The following is a 27887-nucleotide window of genomic DNA, read 5'->3' as shown; positions in this document are numbered from 1 at the left end:
TAGGCAGAAACGAACTTCTCTATGTATTTGTCGGCAATATTCACACTATCCCGATGAATATGCAGTTATGCTAGCGATAATAACCTGTCATTGTTCATTGGTGATCGTACATTTGATTTCAACAGACGTAGTACATTGATAGATCTCCGCGAGATGTTATAAACTAGTGTACGTGTTCGCCATCGAGCGACCTCCCAATTGAATTCGTCAAAATTACATACCAGGTCAGTTTCGTATGTCTCTGACAATGTTGAGATTTGTTCGTTTGTTATATTTCCTACAACAGGAGGAAGAAGATACGACACAAAGAAGCGATTTTCTGATAATACCAGACGCGACTCCACTCTCCAGTTCCATTATAATAGGCATTCGATTTTCATATGGTCTATAAACGCAAAATATAATGAGACTTTCCAATACTGTTTTGGCGTGGTTGCAGGATGAGTGGCTCTGGTAGTCCGTCGAACACATCGCCATGGCATAATTTCAACGATATCGAAGGGTTCTGATAAATCTCATGCCGATTGATACATCTCATTCCAAACAGATAAACCGTACTCTGTAAAATGTGCTCCGAAACTACATGTGTTAGACTGAGTATAACAAATTCAAAACTTGTAAAAGATACAAGTTATACTGTCCGATTTCGTCATGCATGATCTTTAATAAAACTTCTATTCTGAAACCAAATGCCGTTATTTAATGACATTTCACAAATTAAAAAAGTGACAACATATGTGTTTCCTTTAAAATTTAATTTGTAAATTTTTAATTTTGCAATAATTTTTTTTGCATGCCGAACCGATGTGCACGCAACTGCGTGTTGGCGTATAGGGAGCTACGCGCCTGTAAATTTCCTATGAAAATACCAAGAAAACAAAAATGGTGACCCCCATTTTTTATTACATATTCCGATGTAACTCGATTCAACGAACACGTGTGCCAAAAAGTTTGGAAATCGGGACATATGCCATTCGGTATCGTGTTACCTTAATTTAATATGAGCGTCACTGATAAGTCTTATCTAAGACGAAACGCGCGTCATATTATCCTTGTACCTTTGATAACTATTTGGTCAGGTTTTTATCTCTTTCGAACATTACCCGTCTCCAAACAGCATTTACAAAACAGATTTAGGAAACAGAAAACTAGATGTCAGTCTCATATGAGAGTGACTTCACAGAGTTTTTTTTAAGTGAAAAGGGAAAGAAACGTTTATTCTCCTTTTACACCATTATCTGCGAAATAGATTACTAGCGTCACTGTAAACAAGTATTTCAGAGCTCCTTTGTTATTTGCTGGTTTTCTAGTTGCTAAATCTTTCTTTTCTTTGAACTGTTGTTTGTTTGTTTGTTTTTGTCTTCCTTCGACCATTATTATTTACTCAGTTGTCTCTATGTTATATTTTGTCATTTTTGCAATATCAATAGTCTCACAGCTCCTCCAAATATTTATCTTTATTTTATATACACAAAATCCTACCACATCTCCTTATTTTTATATCTATAATTGTCAATGAGAAACCACCAGAGACCAAATGACAATGAAGTAAACAACTTTAGATCACCATACAGCCTTCAACATTGAGCAAAACCCATACGGCATAGTCAGCTCTAAATCCCCCGAAATTACAAATGTAAAACAATTCAAAGGAGAAACCTAAAGGCCTGGTTTATGTACAGTTGAAAATGGCTTATTAACTCATCAAAGCGAAAAGTAAACAAGTATCAAAAACACAGACCGGATGACAGTGTTTTGTTTTTATTAATTGCCTATTCTTTTTTGAAAAAAAAAGAGATTTTAATAACTTTGATGATGATAACACCCTCTCGAAATTTTACACTTGATTTTTTGGAATCAGTTATTATACCCTTAGAGGAAGACAGTAACTTCCTAATATCATAGTTCTCATACAATGCAGGAAAACTCAGAAAAAGTTCCCAGGCAATTGCAAAAGGTAAAAAAGCACACTCACATAAAACAGCTTTCAAGCTTAACGGAACCTGTTACCACTGTGATGATGAGGTGAAACATTTTGGTTTAACAATAGACTTTTAACTGAATTTCAATACACACACCTCAAAACAATTGTAAGAAAAGAGAGCTACGTGACAACTAAACGCAATTTTATGTACAATGTCAAAACAAATAAACCACGTGACCGAAAACAACAATGTATGGTAAGAAGAGCTTTTGTTTTGAGGCAGTATAGCACGATTATGGAACTCCTTACCGAATATGGGTTTGATAGTCTATAAAACCTTAGGCAAGTTATAAGTCTATCTCTATCTGGTGTTTGATAATCTATAAAACCTTAGGCAAGTTATAAGTCTATCTCTATCTGGTGTTTGATAATCTATAAAACCTTAGGCAAGTTATAAGTCTATCTCTATCTGGTGTTTTTCAGAAAATTGTAACTATAACTCATGTAAATAATGCAATCTCCTGCACCAGAACTAAACCTTCAAGTCTGTTTTGTCTTTATATAATGTATATATTTATTTTTTTTTAAACTTTTTTTTCGTTTAAATTTGATATAATAGTTTGCTTTCTTTAGCTATAGCTAACAAGCTGTATCTTTTTGTGTATGCTTAATGCTTAAACAGTACGTTAGCTGCTTACATTCATATGCATGTACCTCAACTAGTGCATAATTTTAGCATTAATTGAGTTTTATTGTTATTTTATGTTTTTATTGCTGGCATGTATGTAAATATGCTGATCTTTGTGCGTTTTACATAGAATGTGCTTTGTATGTGTGTTTGATATGAATACTCTGCTTAGCTTCACAGATTGCATGATGTGCTTTGTAAAACTGTTAATTTAATATTTTGTGTGCTTCAGTCTTACAAATCTATTGGTGTAAGCCGTTTTTAATTGATTTTCACAGTTATGTTATGTTGTGTTATAACATCACTGTCCGAGGTTAATGGGAGGGTTGAGCTCTCAAACACATATTTAACCTTGCTCCATTCTTAAAATGTCTGTCCTAAGTCAGGAGTCTGCCAAGTCAGGAGTCTGTAATTATGGCACCCTCAACGGAGTTGGGGTGACATATTGTTGTTCTACGTTTCTTTTTTTTCTTATTATTTTTCTTCTTGCAACAAATTTTGTCCAGGGGATTTCTTGAAATCCAATGGACCAATGTCAATGGAACTCTACTACAATAAGGACCCCCACGTGCAGAGTTGCAGGAAGCATGGAATGGTTCAAGATGGCTACCGTTTCCATGGAAACAGAACAAATGTAAAAAAATCTAGTTTTTGGTTTTGGTGAACTGTTTGGATATGCTTTAACGCAGAAACATTATATTTTAATAGAATGTAGGTGCCCACTATATACAGGTTTTGGATGATTTTGGCTCTCATTGGAACTACTATGTTGCCATGGAAACTGCACTAAAAATTTCAAAAATATCAAAATGCTCAAAACTTAATAAAACTTCACAGTAACGATGAGCAACATTGGAAGATGTGGCATTTGGCGTTGGAATTTTCAAAATAGCTGTTGTTACCATGGAAACAATGCAAAAAGGTCAAAACTTTCAATTTTCACAGAACATTCCAGAACATCAATGTTAAATTTATTCTAGAGACATTAAATGGTATATGATGGTATATATGATTATGGAGGGAAAAAATTGCAGCGGGGGTTTCACTTTGGAATATTCAAAATGGCCGCCGTTACCATGGGAACAGCAAAATTATGAAAAACTTCAAAATACTTTAAATTTAATAAAACTTATAACAATTTTGCCTAGCTTATGTAGACTTAACTTTTGAGTTTCGAATTTTCAAAATGGCCGCCGTTGCCATGGAAACAGAAATTTTTTTCTGAATGGCTGCCGCTGGCTTGGCAATTGGGAAAGGGTGCCATCCGCTATTGCTTGCAATGGCAAATCTAGTTAAGTATTGTCATTCGTTTGGTTTTCGTAAATTGTATATAGTTATAAATTTGGCGATCAACTTTCTCATGTTTTTCGTGTCAGGGTCTTTATGGTATTGGGTTTTTTTAATTGTTGAAGGTCTCGCGTTGACATATTATTGCGTCTTTATACCGTCTGGTCCATAGTTGTTTCATTGCCAAACATACTACATCTCCGTATTTTTATATTAGTTCACGATTAGCTTAAACTTGTAAAGCAAAATACGGCTTTGCATTTGGTTAATTGGAGATAACTAATAGTGACAATAACTCTGTTCTTTAAGGATGTTTGCTCCTCTATTTTTTGAATTTTTGCCAGATTTTCGGAATCCTCTGGTTTTATCCATATATGAACATTAAAAAAACTTGCCCACTAACCCCTACTTTTCTTTTCATATTTTTATTACATATAGTGTAAAAAGCCATATTTCAAAATCTTTTGAAATCTTTGTTATTTTCTCATAATTTTTTAAACAAAAAATCTAAGAAAAATCTTGAGAGAATTATTTCCCGCTAAATTTTCAATGGCTTATATCTCGAAAACAAGCACACGGACCCTCCATTTTTTTCTGCTTTTTTAGATTCTTTCTTTTTTTATTACATTAAATACCTCACCTTCATAAATTTAGATAAATTTAGATATCAGTTCACTCGCTGCATTATTCAACCGGAAACCAGCCAGAAAAAGAACCATGACCCCGTGACAACCTCTCCCACCTGACACCTGTGTGTCCTAAACCTTCATCATTTTTTCCGGTTCAACAACGCATGCTGCACGTTTTTCTGGAGGAGGAAAAAGTTTATTTTTTGCAAACAGTTTAACAAGTTGATAATTTATATATTTATATTGATATTTTTGTTAATAATTATAGTATATTTGGATAATTTTATAATAATTTTATCTGAATATTATGGATAAAATTCCAGCTTCAGCTACCCAAGAGGTAAGTGACAGTCAAATTCACACTTCCAATGGTAATTTGTTGTCCCCTTGGCGTTCGGCCACCCATTCTGATGACTTTTGGGATAGAAGTTTGGAATTTATTCCAGGTGTTTCGGGTGTCGGTATGGAACAGGACTCAGAACCTGTTCCTGTCAGGACTGTGCCTTTCGCTCCTGGTGCTAGTCAGTTGAGGCTATCTAGGCCTAGCAGGGTATCACATACCGTAACTAGGCCTGCAGAGATACCAACGTCTCCTGTGGCTTGCACGACAAGCAGGCAGGAGACACTACCAGCTGGCATCAGGAGTGACCCCTTTTCTCGGACTAGGTGGCCCATGAATTTTGCCTACCCTCCCATGCCTATGGGTATGCCCAACTTGCCGCCTTATCCCCAGCCTTTTGATCCGTATTCGGCTCAATCAGTTTGGTCTGGTCAGGGGTTTGGTGGTAGACCCTCTTCAGAGTCATCCTCTTTTAAGGATGAGATGAGGAGTCTTACCACCTCCATACACAAGATACAAGCTACAGTTAATGCTAAGTTCTTGGAATTTGGTAACAGGCTTGATCTTATGGAGTCTAGGGGTCTGTCTCAGGATCCTGCACAGGACCCTCCCAGACCTCCTAGACAGTTGTTGGAAGACGACTCAGTTTCTTTGGCTCCTAGAAGTCAGGAAGGTAACTTTTTGGATGACCAATGTGGTAATTCTGATGTTGACAGTGTAGTAAGCACAGAGGGAGATGCTTTCGTTCCTAAGGAGCCTTCTTCAGGCACTTCAGATTGCCTTAGGAGTCTGGTCTATTCTATTCGTAGGGATATGTCGGATATGCCCATGTCGTCTCCACCTAGAGTTTCTTCTACTCCTTCGGATTTCATGGCTTGCTCAGGTATAGTCAAGCCAGAGTCTAAGGGGTATTATTCTTTCCCAGAGTCTGGGCACTTTACAACTGCTTTGTCTTTTGTAAACTCTTCTCTGGCTGAGAATCTTGCTAACACTAGCAAAACTGGTGGTAGTAAGTTCTCTGGTTTCGGACCTGCCTCTTACCCAGGGAGGTGTAGATCTAAGGACTTTGAGATCCATGGATCTTCCTTGGGTATGTCGGCTCCTGCTTGTGACCGGGCTTTTTCTAGTTTGCTTGGTTCGAAACCTTTGGATGGCCTCAGACTTTCTCAAGCTTCTTATGTCAAGTCAGAGAATAATCTGAGGTGTTTGACTTTTGTTCTTGAGACGGCTGAGCACTTTTTGTCAGCAGCTGGGTCTCTTTTAAAGGACAAAGGGGAGGAATTTTCAGATTTGAGGTCTATGCTGCTTCAGGTAGACAAGAGTCTTGGAATGTCTCAATTCCTTCTTCTTGGTACTGTGGCCAACTTTACTCTTGCTAAGAGACAGGAGATTCTTGAAAAATCAACTGTCTCTGAAGCTCTTCAGCAGAGACTTGTCAGTTCTCCTTTGTCTAAGGACAAGTTGTTCTCTGTTTCCTTAGAGCAGTTACAGGAGGAGGTGAATAAGGCCCCTCCTGTTGTCAAGGTGGATGTGAAGGTCACTGATGGGAAAAGATTTGTCAAGACTTCTCAGGTTAACAATCCTTCTTCTTCTCATCAACCCAAGGCTTCTACCTCCTCTTCTTCACAGTCTACGAAGAGGCCAGCTTTTTCTCGTCCCAACTATTCTAGTGGGAAGAAAGCTAAAGTTGTTAAGGGAAAGAAGCAGGGTAAGTGATGTGTTGTCCCCTCCGTTGAATCGTTCCCCACTGGAAGAGGAAAATTATACTTCTCCTCTTCCTCATCTTCCAGTGGGGGGCAGGCTGTCCCACTTTCTAGATCAATGGGCTCTGATAACTTCAGACAAGTGGGTACTTTCGATTTTACGGAGGGGATTGGAACTTCAGTTTCTGGAACAGCCTCCTCTTTCTCCTGTTCCAATCAATCTGTCAGTGACAAAGGATTCTCAAAAGAATCAGTTGTTACAAGACGAGGTGAACATTCTTATTCAGAAAGGTGTGTTGGAGGAGGTAAATCCTCCTTTTCATCTAGGGTTTTATTCCCGGCTGTTCTTGGTTCCCAAGAAGAACGGGAAAATGAGACCGGTTCTAGATCTTTCTGTTCTCAATCAGTTTCTGGTGGTCCCACATTTCAAAATGGAGACCAACAGGTCTATCAGGTCGACAATTCATTTAGGAACTTGGACAACCTCTCTAGATTTGATGGACGCCTATTTTCACATCCCGATTTCTCACAAGTTTCGTCATTTCCTGAGACTGGTTTGGGCAGACAAGGTTTACAGTTTCAAGGCTATGCCTTTTGGCCTGGCTATTGCACCCCTAGTTTTTACCAGGATTTTTCAGACGGTAGTGTCTTATCTTCATACTCAGGCAGTACTCATTCACTCCTACCTAGACGATTCTCTCATCAAGAATCATTGCCGATCTCTTTTGGAGGAACACACCAATTTGTCTATCCTTTTACTCCTGAGACTGGGTTTTTTGATTTCATGGGAAAAATCAGAGATAATTCCCAGTCAGAGTTTCAATTTCCTGGGAGAACATTTTCGGACAGATTTGGGTCTAGTGCTTCCTCCAGAAGAGAAGGTAGTCAAGGTACGTCAGTTAGTCAATGCTCTGACTCAGTTTTCATCTGTCCCAGCTCGTCAATTGCTTCAGCTGGTGGGTTTCTTGATTTCGATCATGGACGTCATTCCACTAGGACGTCTACACATTCGTCCAATCCAGTGGTATCTGTCGGAGTTTTGGCACCCAATTTCTCAGTTGTGGGAGGCACCTGTTCCCATCCTTCCTCGGTTGTTACCTCATCTTCAATGGTGGCTTCAGGAAAAACATCTTCGGAAGGGAGTTTTGTTGGATCCTCCAGACCCCAGCCTAACTTTGTTTACAGATGCGAGTCTGATGGGTTGGGGAGCTTATCTGGAGGGCAGGACAGCATCAGGCCTTTGGACAGGTGCTCAGTTGGAAGAACACATCAATCTTCTAGAGATGAGAGCTGTGTTTCTTTCTCTCCTTCAGTTTCAGGCTGTGATTCAGGGTCAGTCACTACTGGTTGCCACGGACAACTCCACAGTAGTGGCTTATCTTCAGAATCAAGGGGGGACCCATTCCTTTTCTCTGTATCATCTGAGCAAGGAAATTCTTCTTCTGTGTCACAGTCTCAATTTAATTCTGTCAGTGAGACATGTTCCAGGCAGTCAAAATCTTCTGGCGGATGCTCTCTCCCGTTCCCGTGTTCCAGTGAACACAGAATGGGAAATTCATCCATCAGTGTTTCAGGAGATCATTCTTCGTTGGGATCGTCCTCATATAGATCTTTTTGCCACCAGTCTGAATCACAAGTTGGAGACTTACGTTTCTCCCATTCCAGACGAGAAAGCCTGGGCAGTAGATGCTATGACCCTATCTTGGAAGGGAATGTTCAGTTACATGTTCCCTCCTTTTCGTCTTCTTCCAAAGATCTTGCACAAGATTCAGAGGGATCTATGCAAGACCATTCTTATTGCTCCGGCTTGGCCAAGACAGTCTTGGTTCCCAGAACTACTACTTCTGTGTTGTGCGAAGCCCCTTTGTCTGCCTCTAAGAGAGGATCTACTGTCTCAATTCAAAGGAAGAAAACTGCATCAGGGTCTGCAGAATCTCCATCTGCACGCTTGGTTGTTGTCAGGAATTCCCTCAGAAAGGGAGGCTTTTCTGAGGGAGCAACCAAGCGTATCTCAGGATCAGTCAGACAATCTACAGGAGCAGTTTATGACTCAAAATGGTCTATCTTCTGTACTTGGTGTCTGTCGAAGCAGATTAATCCACTCTCTGTTACTGTACAACAGTTAGCGGATTTCTTTCTTTACCTTTTTGAGGAGAAAGGTTATTCTCCTTCTACTATAAAGGGATATAGATCTGCCATAGCCAGAACAATATCACTTTCAGGAGGCTCTGATTTTGGGGATAATGAGTTTTTGTCATTATTGATAAAAAAAACTTTTGCCTTAATAGACCTCGTCAAAGGCGTTTGGTTCCTTCTTGGGACTTAGGTTTGGTTTTAAAGGTTCTACAGTTTCCACCTTTTGAACCTTTACATTCAGCCTCCTTCAAATTTTTATCTTATAAATGTTGTTTTCTGATAGCTTTGGCTACTGGTCGCAGAAGGAGTGAGATTCATGCCTTGTCAATTTCTGAGTCTTGTCTCCGCTTTGCGTCTGATAAGTCTTCAGTTACTCTTCTCACTGATCCATCTTTTTTAGCAAAGAACCAGTTACCTGATAAAGGTTCTGGTTGTATTACTGTTCCTGCTTTACCTCCCACAGCGGATAATCAGGTTTTGTGTCCAGTGAGAGCCTTGCTTGTTTACCTAGCGTCTTCAGCTAAATTAAGATCTGCTGGTTCTTCTAGGTTGTTCATTCCTATTAAAAAAGGAATTTCTGACATTTCTGCTAAAACCATTTCTACCTGGATTTGCAATACTGTCATTTTGGCCTATAAGTCTGCTTCTTCTGAAGTTTTAGTTAAACATCAAGTTAAAGCACATGAAGTAAGAGCCTTAGCCTCTTCTTGGAACATTTTTAATTCCTCCTCTATGTCGGAAATCATGTCAGCTGGTTTTTGGAGGTCTGATAGTGCCTTTTATAACCATTATTTACGGTCCATGCCTCTTCATTGTGACAACCTCTATTCTTTAGGGCCTTTAGTTGCTGCTCAACAGGTTGTTTTTCCTCCTCCTAGTGATGGGGATTCAGCTCTTCGTTAAATTCTGTTATCTAAATTTATGAAGGTGAGGTATTTAATGTAATAAAAATCAAATTTTTAGAATTAAAATTTAGTTTTGTAAATTAAATACTCACCTTCATAAATCAGAGGTCCCTCCCTCCTCCCCTTCATCCCCCCTTAGTGCCTAGCATTTTAAGGAATAAATGATGAAGGTTTAGGACACACAGGTGTCAGGTGGGAGAGGTTGTCACGGGGTCATGGTTCTTTTTCTGGCTGGTTTCCGGTTGAATAATGCAGCGAGTGAACTGATATCTAAATTTATCTAAATTTATGAAGGTGAGTATTTAATTTACAAAACTAAATTTTAATTCTAAAAATTTGATATTTATATACTATCAATTCATAACAGTCTTTTAAAAAGCTTGTTATTTTTAAACAGGTCGCGAACATCCTTAACAAAACTACTTTGTTTAATTTCCAAGTACATGTAACGTGAATTTTCAACTACTTCAGTTTATGCATGTTAATTGCTTTACATAATCGTAATTAAAGTGACTGAAGCTCACTGAAATACTTACCTGTCTGTAAACGCAAAAGAAACTGAGCAAACAGTTACAACAATACAAACTAAGTATTATGTGGTCCAGTTAAAAATAAGCAAGCACGTTAGAATAATGTTAAATTATAAATTTACAACCAAATTGAATGTCACCAGAGGAGAGATGACCGCCTAGGTCTTGCCGTAGAATGTTAAATTAAGTTCAGGAATACATGTGCTTATTAAATTAGGTGAAGAACAAAATTAGTATTTCAATTTATATGCATACAGATGAATTATATTTTAATGTTCGTATTGTTCCTGATAGTTATCTACTGCATGCGAAATAAAGATACGTCACAACTTAGATTGCCAGTAAGAAAACTATTCACCAAAGATTCAAGAATGGGATTTCGATTCTTCCCAAAAATCTATATTGTATTTGCTTTACTTATTAGTTAGATCTAATTAAGTTATACAACGCCTCCTTATTACCTTATATGGAATATAAAGGGAAGTAACTCCACTACTAACCGTGTATGGAATAAGCCCCGCCTCCCAACTAACCTAATATTGAATATACACGGTTTCCACGAGGACGCTTTTAACCAATCATATTCCTAGAAATGTATAGGAGGTAAGATTATACATAGTGTGCTTGTGACCTAATACGATATATATGGGGTCAGTAAATTCCATATGGGATGAGAGCGAAGGTTTCAACAGACGAACAAGGTGATGATAAAGTGAAATAAATTCAGAAAACACATTTAAATCTAACAAGTTGTCATTGTTGGCATCATGTTAATGCTAACTGTATTGAAGACTTGCTCATTTTATTAGGTCACTAGTCTAAATTTTACACGTTAAGATAGTCGGTAAGATTATTAGTTACATAGTGTGCTAGTGACCTAATGCGATATATATGGAGTTCAGTAAATTCCATATGGGGTGAGGGCTTAGCTTCGCTCTCATCCCATATGGAATTTACTGACCCCATATATATCGTATTAGGTCACAAGCGCACTATGTAACGAATTTATCTTACCGACTATCTTAGCAGTAACATAATATTGAGGGGGGGCAAGGGGGGTCCCAATAACAGCAAAACAGCAAATTGATTTGGCTAATAACAAGGAATTAAAATGGACAAAAACAGATAACAGTAAATGAAATATTAAAATAATTCGGTCTTTGACAAATCAGTATTTCTTATTACAGATATAATCCTTTGTAATTCATTCCATTTTTTACGACTATGTTTTTAGTTATTAATTTATGTATCTAGAATGTGTTTAAATTACTACTCAATATATTATAATATTTTGTATACGCTCGTTTACGGAACGTATTATAGTATACTGTTGTCAACATGTCGGACATTAACTCAAAAACTCTTTAACCATTTGCATTAAACTTTGGGAAATTGTTTATATCTATTGACGTGAGCTCCCTTTTTGGGTTTTTTTTTTTATATAAATTTTAGATTTTAAGTTTCTGGGTAATGGGTTTTTATTCAATAAAATTGGTGTTTTTTTCAGTTTTCTGATAATATCTCAAAAATGCTTTCACAAAGCAAGGAATTTGGGTGATTGTTTATATCTATTAACATGAGTTAACTTTCAATTTTTATAAATTTTAGATTTTACGTTTTCGAGTTAACGGGTTTTATTAATTAAAAAGGGGGGGATTTTCAAGTTTTCAGACATTAACACAAAAATGTTTTCAGCAGTTCTCATGAAACGTTGGTGTGTTGTTTATATATATTGACTGAAGCTTCCTTTGTTGCTAATAAAAAAAGTGACCTAAAAGAGTTTGAATATTCTGACTTTTTCTAAATGACCATTTAATGAGGTGTGTGAATTTTTCTTAATAAAACTATGAGGCAAAGTGGTATATAGGGTAGAAAAATCAAAAGCACCAATTATAAGCATGCAATTTATAAAGTACTTCGAACGAATTTTGACACTCTAAAAGCAATTTATTCCACTATTTTCAAAGGCCTTATTTGAACAATTTTTTTATCAGCTGAGGTTTTTGATTGTACCAAGTGTACTAGTAAGTAGAATACATAGTTTAGTAGGGAAACAATGGCTTGAAACGAAATACATCTTTGTTTGTAATGAGTTATCTGCAACTTCGGACCCAAGTACATGGTTGGAACTTTCATTGTACAATGAATTTGGTTCTGCTTTGAAAAGAATAACAGAGCTGAGTCTATGTGCCATATTATATAAAAGGTTAAGTGGTTGTTAGGACCTAGTCCTTAATTGAGATCCTTGTCAGATTATAATTCCTGGCCATATGTTTTCCTTTTTGTCATATAAAGAATTGTTTTAATTTAATATGTTTGTACGGAAAACAAGGAACATTATTCTCATACAAAAAATTAAGATAATTCTAAATACACATTCATAAAAAAAATGGAATTTATTACAAAGGATAATCATAAGATATACTTGAATTGTCCTGGACCTCACTTCTGTGATGGGTAAATGTTAATGGAATCCTTCTCTGAATACGGGACAAACATATTAGAAGTGGTAGACCCCAATGTCCAATGATCTTCAATTTATACCGAATATTGACTGTCAAAAAAAATACTAACATTCCAATTTTCAATAACAGTTAACAGCAAATACATTATCACAATAACAGATAACAAAAAAACTAAAAGCCCAATAACAGCTAACAAAGAATAAGACAATAACAGCTAACAGCAAATATATTTTCAAAATAACAGATAACAAAGAATTAAATTGCCCCATAACAGCATAACAGTTAAACCCCTTGCCCCCCCCTCAATATTCATAGGCTTCGGAAGACACAGATTATCAGAAATAAACGTTTACTTAGCGTTGTCCCATGTAACAAACTCGAAACATAAAATTCGAACAATTTGCGAAATGTTAACACAACTTTTCGAAATTTTGCATGAACGTTATATAAAGTGATATATTTCAGTATTGGTTTACATGGTTGTCTCCATTTAGAATTTGTATAGATATTTTAAAGAGTATGATGTACGGAAATGTCCATGGGGAAATTTAGTTTGGAATCTTGAAACATTTCAGTTAAAAAAGAATGACAGATAATTTAATAAATTGTAAGCACGATCGTTTTGTACTAAGTGTAAGCTTAAAAAAACTCAAATTATTAAATATATTGAGCTACATATTCAATACAAAACAATAGGTTTGCAATGTCTTGCGGAATTGTCCGAGTTAAACTTTCATGCCTTCACAATTTTTTTACGGCCAAAAAACAGAGATTTGATTTCGGGAAGATTAATTTTCGGCTTTGATTACTATACCAATAAAAAGTACTTTAAAAGTTGAAGTTAGTACATCAAATTGTATTAAGATTACAGGGTTGTCTATAAAAAATACGGATTAATGAAAATGTCTTGCAAGTTGTCTGTTAACATTATTTGACGTCGTCACAATCGAAATGTGCTAGGGGCGGTATGAACTACATTCGCAGATTCCTTCCTCCACTTTATGTGAATGTTTTGCTTTCAACAAAACGAAATGATGCACATATATATTACCAAAGTACACATCTATAAGACGATCAAAAAGTAAGAAAGCAGCAGTAATCTGTATCATAACTATAAGCCATTGTATTGTCTCTTGTACCACTGCTTGATTAAAGTCATACTCGGGGGGAATATATAATGCAGCAATATTCCCCAAAAAAACACATAATTACTAGCAGTATAATTTAATATCTTATGTAAATTATAAAATCATATTGGATTGGAATCTCACGGCATTTCTACTTGCGTGTTATACTTTGCATTTACCCAAAAACAGGACTTAATTTTCGGCTCTCCCTTAACACCATTAGCGAGTATGGTCTTGAGAAACGATGACAGTCCGTCTGAAGGGGACTAGTGATAAATGGTTGACCCGTGTTAAGAGAGAGCAATATATCTTGCACGTGAAAGACACCCTTGTAGATTTTGAAAAAAGAGCAGGCTAATATGCCGTAACATCAGAAAGGGAATGATTTAAGTTGTAATAATTTGTTTCGCAATCCTCTATAAATTGATATGTTTAAACTAAACGGTCAAGGCCCCAACCCCCGAATATATTCGATTGACTAATAGGAATGTAACAACAGTTATCCAAAAACCATTGACATTTGAGGTTCAGCTTGTGTATTCCGGATTGTCTCTATTCTACTTGTGGTCAGTCCCGTTTTCTGGTAAATATATATAGGTGGTGGAAGCTCACAGATTTCTTGTTAACTAAGGTGATTGTAGTTTGTCAGGGTGGATTTTAGGCGATTTAGCTTGAAACTTTAATTTCTCGCTAATTTTACCACAAAATATTTCACGCCACGCTTTGGTTGGCCAGATATCTACATTATACTCACCCTAGAAGAATTTTATAATAATTTATCCATAATTTTACCTTAATTTCTTTTTCGAAAATTTAAGGTTGCACCTTCCCTAACTTAAAATCCCGGATCCACCCCTGCTTGTAGCTTTCTTCGTTATACGTAGACCAGGTGAACAAAAAAACGGTCTTTAGATCCTCCATGATCTTATCAATATTAAAAAAAAACACCAAAATATTCTTTCAGATACCAAAATTTAGCTGAAATATCTGACGTAAGAACAACAAGGTATGGCTTGAAATCTTTCAGATATTCTGCTGGCAAACTATGGAATGAGTTGCCCAACCACTTTAGAACTGAAACATCTTTTACCCAATCCAAGAGTCTAATAAACTCATGGAATGGCAACTCATGCCATTGCATTCATGTGCTTAGTTTTATTTTATGTTACAGCTTGAAACATAATAGTGCTGCTTTTTGTGATTCTTTGCTTAGCTTTTTATAATTTGTGATTGCTGTGTTTTAGTTTTTATGTTGCTTTTAGCTTAGTGCTTTTGCTTATGCATGTGAATAATATATAGTATTTAAATTAGTGCAGCCTATAAATGTGCATGAAATGTATGTTCTATGTCTTTTTTGTTTTAATATTTGTATTGTGTATGATTATTATGTAAATGTACCCATTTGTCGGTTATAAAAGCTCAGAGATCTTATGTTTATTTGTTATGTAACATGCCTCAAGTGATTAACTCATAGTGGGAATTAGAGACAAAGTCACCAACTCTGTACTTGGTATTAAAGTGGATGAAGAACTCAACAAACTACTCAACAACAGCTGTAATAGATCCCCGAATTCTAAACAGTTTAATCCAAGTCAAGAATCGCATTATCAGCAAAAATCATTTGTGAAGCCACATCAATACTCTCCAAATCAGCATTCAAATCAACCATACGTTACAACTCAACGTCCAAATCATCAATACTCATCTTATGAACAACCTGTTTTTCACAATATATCTCATGTGCAACCAAGTCATCAATACTCAAATGCTTACTAACAATATGATCACATTCCAAACAGGGAACAAGAAATAGAAATTAATCACACAGTTAACTTCCACTCCGACCTCAACGATGATAGAAACATAAAGAAAACTTAATTGAAATACTTCCAACTGAACAAAAGAATGTTAACAATACCGAACATTCACACTCAAATGAATCATACAGAAATGATAAAGAAGTGGTTAACAGAGTATAGGAGACGTCCAAGACCTATCAATATTTTTAGCTTATTTTCATCCTTAATGGATGCTCTACCAGCTTATAGTAAATTCTTAATTTATCAATTTTCACCTGACCTCACCTAAGTACATCCTTAATATTCTATCCTATTGCGGTGGTGGAACTATTTTTATTGTTTTATTCTATAATCGGAGGTGTACCTATATTGGCAGAAATTCATTGGATACAGATACATGCCGACTATAAATAAAGCTTTGAATTGAATTGAATTGAATTAGATTTAGTAGTATAGATTAAAATGGAACTAGCAACTTGGGACGAATATTAGTTGGTACGAATCTGAGTTCGCCACAATTGTGCATACAAAGGGAAATAACCCCTACAAGGAAGAGAGACAGGAAGTAAAATGATGTCAGAACATTGACAAAACGCATGCGTCAAAAATATAAATATGTCGACTTTCCGCTGAAGAAACTGGTCCTTGAAAAGAAAACATTTCCATGTCCACATTGAACTATGTAGCACATTCAGATGAAATCATAACACTGTATTTACATGTTTTCAATCAAGAATTTCTTGTCTTTGCATTCTAGTTTCCGTAAGACGTAAACATGTCATTTTTGAACAGCTTTAAAAAGTTGTTCCGTCTTGGCGGTGAGGACGATTTAAAAAATAAGAAAAGAGAACTGTACAAAAATATAAAAAGAGATATTGACCCGAAGATTCAATGGGAAATTTTAGCAGAGATTGGTGATGGTGCGTTCGGAAAGGTGTACAAGGTAAGAAACGGACGGTTCTGTCCAAGAATGCTTTGACAGGTGTGACACTGACAGCCTGACAAGGTAGTACATATCTGCACCGACAACAGCAAACGTGTGTATATGATAGTATCATTTTGTCTGAAATCAAGATTAAAATCCCATGTACAAAACTTGTAGAATTCACATTTTCACGACATAATGATGGAGTGATAAATACTGTAATTTGTGAAGTGGAAGGCCAAGGGAAATAACTGTTTAAAAATAATACATTTAAAAAGGAGATGTGATATGAGGTTACAAGAGCGCAATTATTTGTAATGCATTTTCCATAGGGTACCACTAGTGTTACGTTCTTTTTTTCTTGAAGACTACACAAACCAGGGAAAAACAGGTACATGTAGAAGTTCCTGTTACTAGAAATGCCAGTGTTGCATTACAACCAAAAATATATATAGGGTCATGCAGCTCAAATGGACTTGCAAATGCAGTTGAAAAAGATCGTCTATTTTTTTCGCTTAATGAAAAAGGTATATTTTTAATGGCTCCGACATGCAGAAATGGAAGATATTTTCTATACTTCGTAAAATGTGAATATGATTTTCGGAAATTTTAAAACCTAATTGGATAAGCTTTCGATTAAATGTAATTCCAATCATGTATCCAGTCTTCACGCTGAACTGCTAAATCTACAGGCCCGCAGCTTAATTTTTAAAAAGTTTTTGTTAGATTCTGTTGGCCTGTAGGTCTGATTTTTACAGGCCCGAGAGCAATTTTACCAGCCTGGGCTGCCTGGGCTGCCACTCGGCGTGAAGACTGTGTATCAACCAATCAGAAGCCTATAGGATTCTATTTTGAGTACCATCTTGGGGTAAAAAACTTGCCGGTAAAATGTAAACAAATAATTGCGCTCTTGTAACCTATGATTGCAAATGAGACGAATCTCTACTAGAGACCAAATGACACAGAAATTAACAACTACAAATCACTGTACAGCCTTCAACAATGAGCAAAGCTCATACCGCATAGTCAGCTATAAAACTTAAAGGCCCGTAAATGACAGATTTTAAAAAGTACGGTATTTCGCCTCATTGCTATGCCCACTGAACTCTAGAAAATGTCCTGCTTGAACTTTTGACGTCCTACAACAATCAATTTTCCATTTTGGCGTCAGGTATTTTCTAATATGACGTTGAAATTTTACGGGAACTTGTGTGATGTCCAGTTATGGTGGGCAAATAGTGATAAAGTGTATTTTAACGAGAAATCTAACGGCTTAATTTATGTACAAAAATTTAATGAAAAACACATCAACAAACAACAACCACTGAATTACAGGCTCCTGACTTTGGACATGCCAATATACATACAGATTGTGTTGGGGAAACCCTCCCCTAACTTGGGAGAGTGGTGTAACAGTACAATATAAGAAGTCTTTATTTTGAAACAAGTAGTTGAAGTACTGAAAATACAATTTGGATTTTCGAATTACCACACCTCTGAAAAATCTGCATTTTGCACCAACTTACAAATGTACATTTGTTCATGTATATTTTTTTTTATGATTCAATTGCTTATCTTTATTAAGAAAACCTTTAACCCAAATCCCCCCATATAGATGTTCTTGTTACTGATCAGATTCAGACTCCATTTTCAGCTGTGATCTCATAAAATATACATGTACATAAATTAAACATGTACATTTGTACCTGGAATCCTCAGTAAGGTTAGATAACCCACTTTGAGAAATTTAATTCTGAGGGAGACTCAAAGTTGAAGTAGGGGTAATACAGAATTTTAGTACAAGTTTAAACTTTTAGAAGTTGGGGGCATATTAATTTTGAAAATATACCGCTCAGCCCTATGTTTTGACCTTTGAATAAATATTGTAGTGCATATCAATTTTCTATTCTACATTTCTTGGATATAACTTTTTATGAAAACTTCATAGTTAAGGTGGCACAGTTTTAATCGTAAAGGAAGTTGCTTTGGGAAACTGCATTGTCTGTATTAACAGAAGTGAAAACTATAGAGAGAAATTGTTTCCTATGAAATTGATCAGCAAAATAAGTTTTACAAATAAGACAACATGACTGAAATCGTCGATCAACTCCTTTCAAGTTATGTTTTGATTATTTTCTTAGAACTACAATAAGCAGAGAGAAACTGTTAACTACAAGAAGAAGTTCTAAACTCAGAAATTATTGGGATGGTTTTTTTTAATACAAAAAGGGGGACAGTGTCAGCCTATCAGGTTCACAATGAATAATAAAAATTTGCATTCACTATTTCAGTTGTGATTGTTTTTATGTCCCATTTAGGGGCATTATTATGCCCTATTAAAAGGCATGATGTTTTCTGGTCTGTGCGTCCATCTGTACATTCGTCTGTCTGTCTGTTCATCCCGTTTCAGGTTAAAGTTTTGGTTAGAGTTTTTGGTCAAGGTAGTTTTTGATGAAATTGAAGTCTAATCAACTTGAAGCTTAGTAAACATGTTCCCTATGATATGATCTTTCTAATTTTAATACCAAATTGGAGATTTTATCCCATTTACAAGGTCCACTGAACATAGAAAATGATAATGCAGATGGGGCATCCGTTAGTCCATGATTACTATGACGTCCAACGGCTGTTATGCCAGACAAGCTGGGGCCATTGGGCGTCAGAGTAATCTTGGACCAGGCATCCCTTTACTTGGGACACATTCTTGTTTTGTAATCAATTTTAAATATAGATTTAGCTAAGCTATTTTATCATTCATCAGAAATTCCATGCATTAATTTCTGTACTCAGATCCTAACTGAGTATTTGCTTCACTCACAATACATGTAGATCCATCTGTTTTTTGCTGGATGTTTGCATGAAAAAGTTCATGTATTATAACACTCTCATGGCTGTATTTGATTTACACTCAAGATTTTATGGCTAATGTAAAAGGATTAGATTTCAATAATTTAGGAGGGGGTCTTTCAGCAATTTGACGTTACATGTATTTTATGGTAAACCCAGATAAATGTAGGGTATTTAATTACATTGAATGACATCAGTTTGACTTGTAACCCATTCATGCTCTGTTGACACAGTTACAATGTATAACCCTCTTTTTATCATGTTTATGGTCAGATGAATTTGGAAGTCCATTTTATTTCATTCAGTAAAACATCTGATTTTAGTAAGGGGGGGGGGGGGGGGGGGGGGGGTGTAAAAGTTTTAAATTGATATGAAGTGGAAGTACATGTTATGATGTATTATTATGTGTGGCAACATCATGACCCTTTGTTGCTAGAGCGATGAATGGCTGTTTAATGTCCAGTGGCAAATTGTTGTTAGGTCTGGTTGTCTTAAGATTGATGAGGTCTATTCCCTGTTTTCCTCTTATTTTGTCAGATGAGATTTAGATTTATACATATATATTCTTTGATTCTTTAAACCTATTGTTACCTATCATGGTAAGAAACTGTGATCTGTCTGAAGTAAATTTTATTAGATTTGGATGTTAACACCCTTTACACTGTTCAATGATATTACTTCCTTTCCTAATTTCTCATTTAAACTTTTATTACAATAAATAGATTTGTATTTCTGTATGACTGATTGTTGACTTACCTGATATTGTACCTATTGGACCATTATTTACACATTTAAATACCAGTACAGAAGGAAGAGATACATGTACAACATTTTAATTAGATATTACAGAACATTTCTTCTTACATATATAATAACACTTTACCGTGTAGATTCTGTTTTTTCTTCTTCAAAATTAACAAAACCAACTTTGTTATACATGTATCAAGTAAAAAATAGTTAAACTTAAATGATACAATTGCAATTACTACAAATTTAAAGTAATTTAGTGCAATGGATAATAAAAGGTTAGCACTTTCAATATAAACACAAGTTATAAAGTGTTATGTATACTGTTTAGTGATACATCTAAATGTATTCTACATGGCATTAATCTTTAAAAGATTCAATTTTTCTCTATCGATAAAGTCAGAGTGTAAATACACATTTTATTTGTCAACAAAAACTTTGATAAGATATATGAGTAAATAGGGAAATATTAGAATGTCTTATTAGTTGAAAGTTTTTTTTTTTTTAAGTTCCTTAATTTAAGTGGGTTTAAAAAAAACTATTACACATACTGAGAGTATCACAGTTTGACAGAACTATCTTTGTAAACAAATGTGTTGTTTTTTGATGTGTCCAAGCTTATTGTCATTACAGGGCCTTTTTTTAGCTGACTATGTGGTATGGGCTTTGCTCATTGTTGAAGGCAGTACGGTTACCTATAGTTGTTAATTTCTGTGTCATTTTGTTCTCTTGTGGAGAGTTGTCTCATTGGCAATCATACAAGTTACAACATCTTCGTTTTTAAATTATGTTTGATTTTTTTGTCTCATTTAATTAGCTAACTTAAATATAATGCTCCTGAGCATTATGCAAACAACAACCGTTCAGTCTAATGGAATGCTGAACTCAAAGATATTGATTTTGAATAATCATATGCCAGGTTATAGTGGGTGACTACAGACAAGCTTTTGTGAACCTCCACCCAATCTCCAGTCATAGACATTGGTAGAAGGTACCGGTCTCTGAAGTTTTCTACCCTCTGTGTCAAATACAAAACGGTACTCTGTCTTTCAATTAGAATATCTTGGTAACAGAAGGATTTAATTATAATGTTGTTAAGAAAATGTGATAATTTTAATATGATTTATCTCATCATAGAATATGGTTTGTTGAAGAGAAACAACTTTAGATTGAATGTTGTTAATTAAAGATGAAAGCTTTCCTATGTCCAAGTTCACCCTTAAGACATACATCCATTAATGATAATTATATTTTTATTAGATATATTTCCCCTTGCACTCTTGTATATCATGCATTTGAAAATCCTCTCAAACGTTTTCTATAAATCAAGGTATATTCATTTATAAAAGTAATTTATTTAAACAAAATTCTTACTGCCTCAGAAAATATTGCCTAGGTAACAACTTACGGAAGGTATATAATTGATGATCAGAGTCATAAATATTCTTATAAAGATTGAAATCATTGTAATTATGCTGATGGACTTTGTTATAAAGTCATGTACAATGTACAGTCAATGGAAACATCCTTGGCTTTATCACATCAGTTAAGTACAAGTAGTCAACTAAAGTACAAATCCACTGAGGTTTGACGGTTGTACAATAACATGTATATATGTTACCTGTATTCCACATAGTTATCTGTGTCAGTGAAAGACATACACTTCAGAACTTTCATTAGCTTGATTACCGTAAGGCTAAAATGACATTGACTTTGAATATGCTTTCTGATTGATTAAAATTGGTACAAATCTATTTTACCAAACAATGTTATCACAGTATAATAAATATTTGTATCAATGAAGTTCTTTATACCACACTTAATAAGGCAACTGTATGTGGATTGTTCTTGGGCACCAATTTTCATAGATTTAGAAAGAATAAATATAAACTACTTCAAATATTAGTCCTTTTCTTGATGTCCCTGTCAATTTACATATTATTCAGTGATCATTGTATTAAATCAAGATGTTACTTCCTGAAAACATTATACTAGGTTAAAAAAATACCCATTATATACATAGTCATGACTGAAGGTCATGTAGGTCAGAATAGGCAAAATCCAGGTTCAGTCATTTCCTTTAAATGGTATAAAACTATATACGGTCTGGCAGGTCATTAGGTCAATAAAAATCTAAACTGTATCCATGTACAAGTATTTGGCAAAATGAGGGTGGCATTACCACTGGACAGATTGAAGTCTTGTTCTTTTGCATGTAATTACCCTATCTGCCCAGTGGCACTGTTTCTCAGTTATAAAAACTTATGTATACTTGGTTTTGTCAATAAGTAATAGCATGTTTTACTGAGTTGGGACTGATTTTTTTTTGGCTGAAGGGTTTAATCGTACTTGTAACATGGACATGTTCAAAAATACAAAATAAGACAAGTTATGGGCAATTTCACAAAACAGCATAACTTAGATAGATGATTACATTATACATATTAATTCTGTTATAATTGATAATTATTACTATGAAATTATGATTTGACAGCTTTATTGAGTTTGACCTGTTAAAAGGGAGGATACAGGAATCCAGTTTAGGACCTGTTAAATGAATTGTATCTGAGAGGTTATCAGTAAGAAATGTATGCTGATAGATATATGTATTAACTACTATTTAATGAATCTATCTCTCCTGATATGGGTACTTCACATACCTATCCATATAAACAGTTGCCATTGTCAAAGCTTAGGTCATTCAGGAGTTTATATTATGTAAAAAAGTTAAAACACAAACATATATACAAAACATTGGATACATTTATCCATATGTACATACATTGTATGTAGAATTAAAAGTAAACTCTTCCTCATTACAGTGGGTGGGATATCGTGATTAATAAAGCTATGTGTTACTGGTATTATGTTTTACAGAAAACAATGGGTGGGGCTTCATGTTACTCAATGTATGGACCAACATAGGTCAGGTTATAAACAATGGGTGGGGCTTCATGTTACTCAATGTATGGACCAACATACGTCAGGTTATAAACAAATGTTATCTTTAATATATATATGCAAATAAAGAATGTGACTTTGATCTACATTGAAGGAAAAGAATACATGTACATGCATACGAAATGTTTACATCTAAACTCTAATAGGTTTTGATATTATATATAACTGGGAGATAAATTGATAAAATTAAAGATTGTATCTAGATTTTTTGTGTCTAAACCTATTAGAAAGCACTTACTCATTTTCGTAAAGGTCAGATAGGAGGGGATTTGTAAAACGTCTTTAATGAAAAGGAAAATAAGCATGAAATTTAAGAAATATAAATGAATACATGTACATGTTAAAATTTGTACAATTTAAATCTGAATTTTACATGAAACTTGTATAAAAAGATTGAGATGTAGGTTTAGGTGATATAATAATGATCTGTATGGGATGTAAGTCAAGATAATAACCTCTTAAAAGTCTCTGAGTGGTAGCATACAATACTTGTAGTAAGTTTGAAAACAAAAATGACATTTAGTGCATTATGACAAATCATCCTAAAGTTGTTTTTTTTAAAGTTAAACCCAAACATGATTTACTGTGTTGATTTTTATACGACCGCAAAAAAAAATAAAAATGGTTGTATATTGGTATCACGTTGTCAGCGTCGTCCGTAGACAGATGGTTTCATGATAATAACTTTAGTATATGTGAATAGAAATCAATAAAATTTAAACACAAGGTTTATAACCACTAAAAAAAGGTTGGGATTGATTTTGGGGGTTATGGTCCCAACTGTTTAGGAATATGGGGGCAAAAAAAGGGGCCCAAATAAGCATTTTTTGTAGTTTCCAGTCAATAACTTGTGTTTAAGTGTATGAAACTCTCTGAACTTATACCATAAGTTTCCATACGATAAAGGAATGGTTAGGATTGACTTTGGGGTCAATTTGCAACATCATAGTGTATTGCACAAAAGTAAAAAAATGAATATAAATTCAAATCACATATCCAATTTTTAAGTTCTTTGACTTAAGTTATTCTGTGGCATAAACCTATTATGTGTCAAATATTTCATTACAATCCAAATTCAAAACTGTACCAAGCAAGAATAGTGTGTCCATTTGGCCCCAACTTTTCAGGGTTGGACATCTGTGGTCGTATCCAGCTGCGCTCATGATCAGCAAAGCAATTTATTTAGAAACGCATGTTTGGTTTTTTTTTGCTACATATAAACTATAGAAGGTCATTTAGGTAAAAAATAGGGTAAATTCAAAATTATTGACAATTTCTTACTGAAGTTTGTCCTCAAAACTTTTAGTAGCCATTATAAGAAATACATGTATAAAATATTTAACCCATCAGTTGCAAGGTTGGGCGGTAAATACCACCCCCGGTATTTACCAGTGGTATTTACCGGTATTTACCGCCCCGGACAATACTCCCAAAGTGGTCAATACTGGCAAATACTGGTCAATTGAAATTTTCATGGTTGTTTCTAATATTAATTGAAGTAAAATCTTGATAAAAAGTCAAATATAACATGTACAAATGTATAATATGTCAGCTTATAAAATTAATGAATTTGATATGTTTTATTCATTTATAACACTTATTCTTACTGATTTAAAAATTTAGTTTTTATGAATTATGATATTGCATACTTCATTGTACTTAAGATATATATATACAAATTTATATTTTATTTCAACATGTTTAAATCAATATATATTTATTCAAAATGTATGATTTTACAGGTAATTAAAATTAAAAGTAAATAAAACTACAGGTAAATGAAGTTACATGGGGCTTTTAACCTACATGTATCACCTGGCATTGATACAAGTGTAGGTGTGAAAATTAAATTACTAAAACAACAGCCTCCAATAAAAGTTGACTGTACATGGGTTGAAAGTAATAAAATTGATATATGAAGACTCCCTTAAAAAATAAATTATTTCCTGTCTAAAGCTATTTAACTGTGAGATAAAAACCTTCTTCATGCTGGAAATGGAAATTTGAAGCAGGGACAAAAAGTTTTTATCTTTTACTATAATATTATGTACACATTAATCAATGTAGATCCCTGTTTGAATTTAGAATTTGAATTTAGAATTTAGAATTTAGAATTTGAATTTGAATTTAGAATTTACAATAGAATTAGAAATGAAAGCATTAAAAATGATTTGAACACTTTCTATATATAAATTAATTATTAATTGTAATTATAATTGACCAAGTAGATAGTGGTTTTTATAGAAATGACCACTCAAAATTTCAATCGACCAGTATTTGCCGGTATTTCCCAGTATTTGCCAGTATTTCCCGGTAAATACCGGTATTTTCCACTGGCATGGTCAATACTAGTATTGACCGCTTTTTTGCCAACCTTGATCAGTTGATTATACTAAACCAATATGGTACCGTAAAAGATAATATAAGACATAATAGTTCATGTCATCAATGCTGTCTTCAGCATGTCTAGTAATTTTTATCTGAGGTCCAGTATCACTATAATAATAACAACTGACATCACAAACTATTTTAATTTTCTAACCTAGCTCTAAAAATAGATTGAAAACAAAGTATTGCAGAAACCTTTGAAAATTACCAGACCTCTACTATTATGTAATGTATTAAACAGGTGATAAAACATTGAAGAGTTTCAAATGTAGGTAAAAATAACATGTTTAAAATGGTTGAAGGTATGGAATAAATAATCAAAGTAAAGATTAAATGCTCATGCAGGTATCCCTTTTACAGTTTGATGTTAAGAATAAATGCCACATACATGTAGTAACTGAAGATTAGATAGAAAATTGAAATAGTATATCAAAAGTGACGTTTTAAGTCTGTTTGGTTTGGTTGGAATACACAAATAGGGATAGGATCAAACTTTAATCTTATAATATTTAATAAGTGAGTGCTTGCCTTCATTTAAAAGAAAACGTTATGTAGGTATGTAATCATCCTGACTATGCATCTAATCATTAAATAAAGAATTATTATTATTATTATACTTCATTTCTTTTCTATAATTCGTTACATTCTAATATTGACAACAATCTTCCTAATTTCAGGCTGAAAATAAAGAGAAGGATATATTGGCAGCTCTAAAACATGTTGAGATTAAAAGTGAAGAAGACATTGAGGACTTCTCCGTAGAAATAAACATCTTAACAGACTGTAGGCATAAAAATGTTGTATCACTATATGAGGCTTTTTACTATGATAGTAAACTATGGGTAAGTACCTGTACTTGTATAAAAAACACTATTGTTTTAACATCTTTATGTTAGTAAGTATTACAGGTAGCACTTATAAAATTATGCAACAAATGAATAATACTAATATATCATGGTTTAACAGCGTTTTGGTTAAGTTTTATGTCTGAATTCAAACAAAACTAAGAAGATATTGTATGATTGCCAATTAGACATCATGACTCTACTGGAGACCAAGTGAGGGAGAAGTTAACAATTATAGGTCACTTTACAGCCTTCAACAATGAGCAAAACCCTTACTGCATAGTGTTCAATAAAAAGCTTGGAAATGGGAACTAAAACAATTCAATGGAGAAAACTTATGCCCTGATTTATATACAAAAAATACAGCAACAAACGACACCCACTGAATTACAGGCCCCTTGACTTGGGACTTATTGCTTATAATAGAACCTGGCTTATTTTATTGCCGTTTGTTAAATTACTGTTTATTCAGAAATTATTGTGAATAATGCACCAGTGTTATAATTGCAATAATCTCAACTCGCATTTTAAAACTTTTTATATGAATGAAATATAAATTTACTCAATGTCGCAAAAAATAAAATCGCATTTTATTCAAAACAAAATCGCAATAATAAATTCATGCAATAATTTCTGAATTTAAATAAGCCTATATTTCAACAAATTGCTATTCATATTATTTCAGATGTTCATTGAGTATTGTGGTGGAGGAGCGATTGATAGTATCATGGTGGAACTTGAGAAGCCATTGAATGAGAAACAGATCCGTTACGTCTGTCACGAGATGTGTGAAGGATTAGAGTTCTTACACGAAAGCAAAGTTATACACAGAGATTTAAAGGCTGGTAATGTACTCCTCACACAGGAAGGAGATGTTAAACTAGGTTTGTATTCATTTTGACATCTTATATATAATATATAATGTTTAAAAATAGCAACAATCAACATTCAATCTATTTAAGAGTTGATCAGTTTGTGAAAATAAACTGATACAGTTACTGAATTAAAATTATATAAATGTCTTAAAGTATAACTTAAACACGCTAATTAATACATTAAAAAGTTCTATTAGATTTTAAATATATCTTATGTATATATATATAAGAAAATTATTTAAAAATGATAACAGTTTCAATTCATCACTTTTACTAGTACTTTCACTGCTTTCACAGATCTTCAGGTAATGTGACTTGTATACATAAGTATAGGTAATATAAAACAATTGATTGATGTTAACAATAGTAAGACGTTTACAAATACAAGGGAGACTATATATATAATTATTTGTCTGATTTTTGACAAACATGTATGACTAGTGAAACAAATATATCTTCAAAGACAGTGTATTATTTTTGATACTTTTTATAATAATATCACTAGTTAACACAGGGATTAACCCACAAGGGATGAGACCCTGTACAAACTTGTTAAGTATTAAGATTATTACATGTGTATCTCTGTTTAACTTTGATTTCATATAAGTTAACACCGGATGATTTTTGAAGATACTTTTTGCTTTTGAATTTATTACTGATAATTCTTGTTATACATTTCAGCTGACTTTGGTGTGTCTGCCATGAATACAAAAACAGTTCAGAGACGGGACTCGTTCATTGGTACACCTTATTGGTAAGTCATAAA

General features: G+C 34.2%; 1 protein-coding gene across 1 annotated transcript in view; it reads left to right on the top strand.

Annotated features, from left to right (window-relative positions):
* The first annotated feature begins 16129 nt into the window (after positions 1 to 16129).
* LOC143073584 (uncharacterized) overlaps positions 16130 to 27887 on the top strand; it is a 67781-nt gene continuing 56023 nt past the window's right edge. The window contains exons 1-4 of the mRNA XM_076249226.1: positions 16130 to 16476; positions 26079 to 26243; positions 26932 to 27130; positions 27803 to 27875. Coding sequence (XP_076105341.1) covers positions 16309 to 16476; positions 26079 to 26243; positions 26932 to 27130; positions 27803 to 27875 — 605 coding nt within the window. The 5' untranslated portion in view covers positions 16130 to 16308. The remainder of the gene's footprint in view (positions 16477 to 26078; positions 26244 to 26931; positions 27131 to 27802; positions 27876 to 27887) is intronic.

The sequence above is a fragment of the Mytilus galloprovincialis genome, chromosome 4 (assembly GCF_965363235.1).
Source record: "Mytilus galloprovincialis chromosome 4, xbMytGall1.hap1.1, whole genome shotgun sequence".
NCBI lineage: Eukaryota > Metazoa > Mollusca > Bivalvia > Mytilida > Mytilidae > Mytilus > Mytilus galloprovincialis.
The sequence above is the reverse complement of the archived record's forward strand: the minus strand, read 5'-3'. Positions and strand labels throughout refer to the sequence as shown.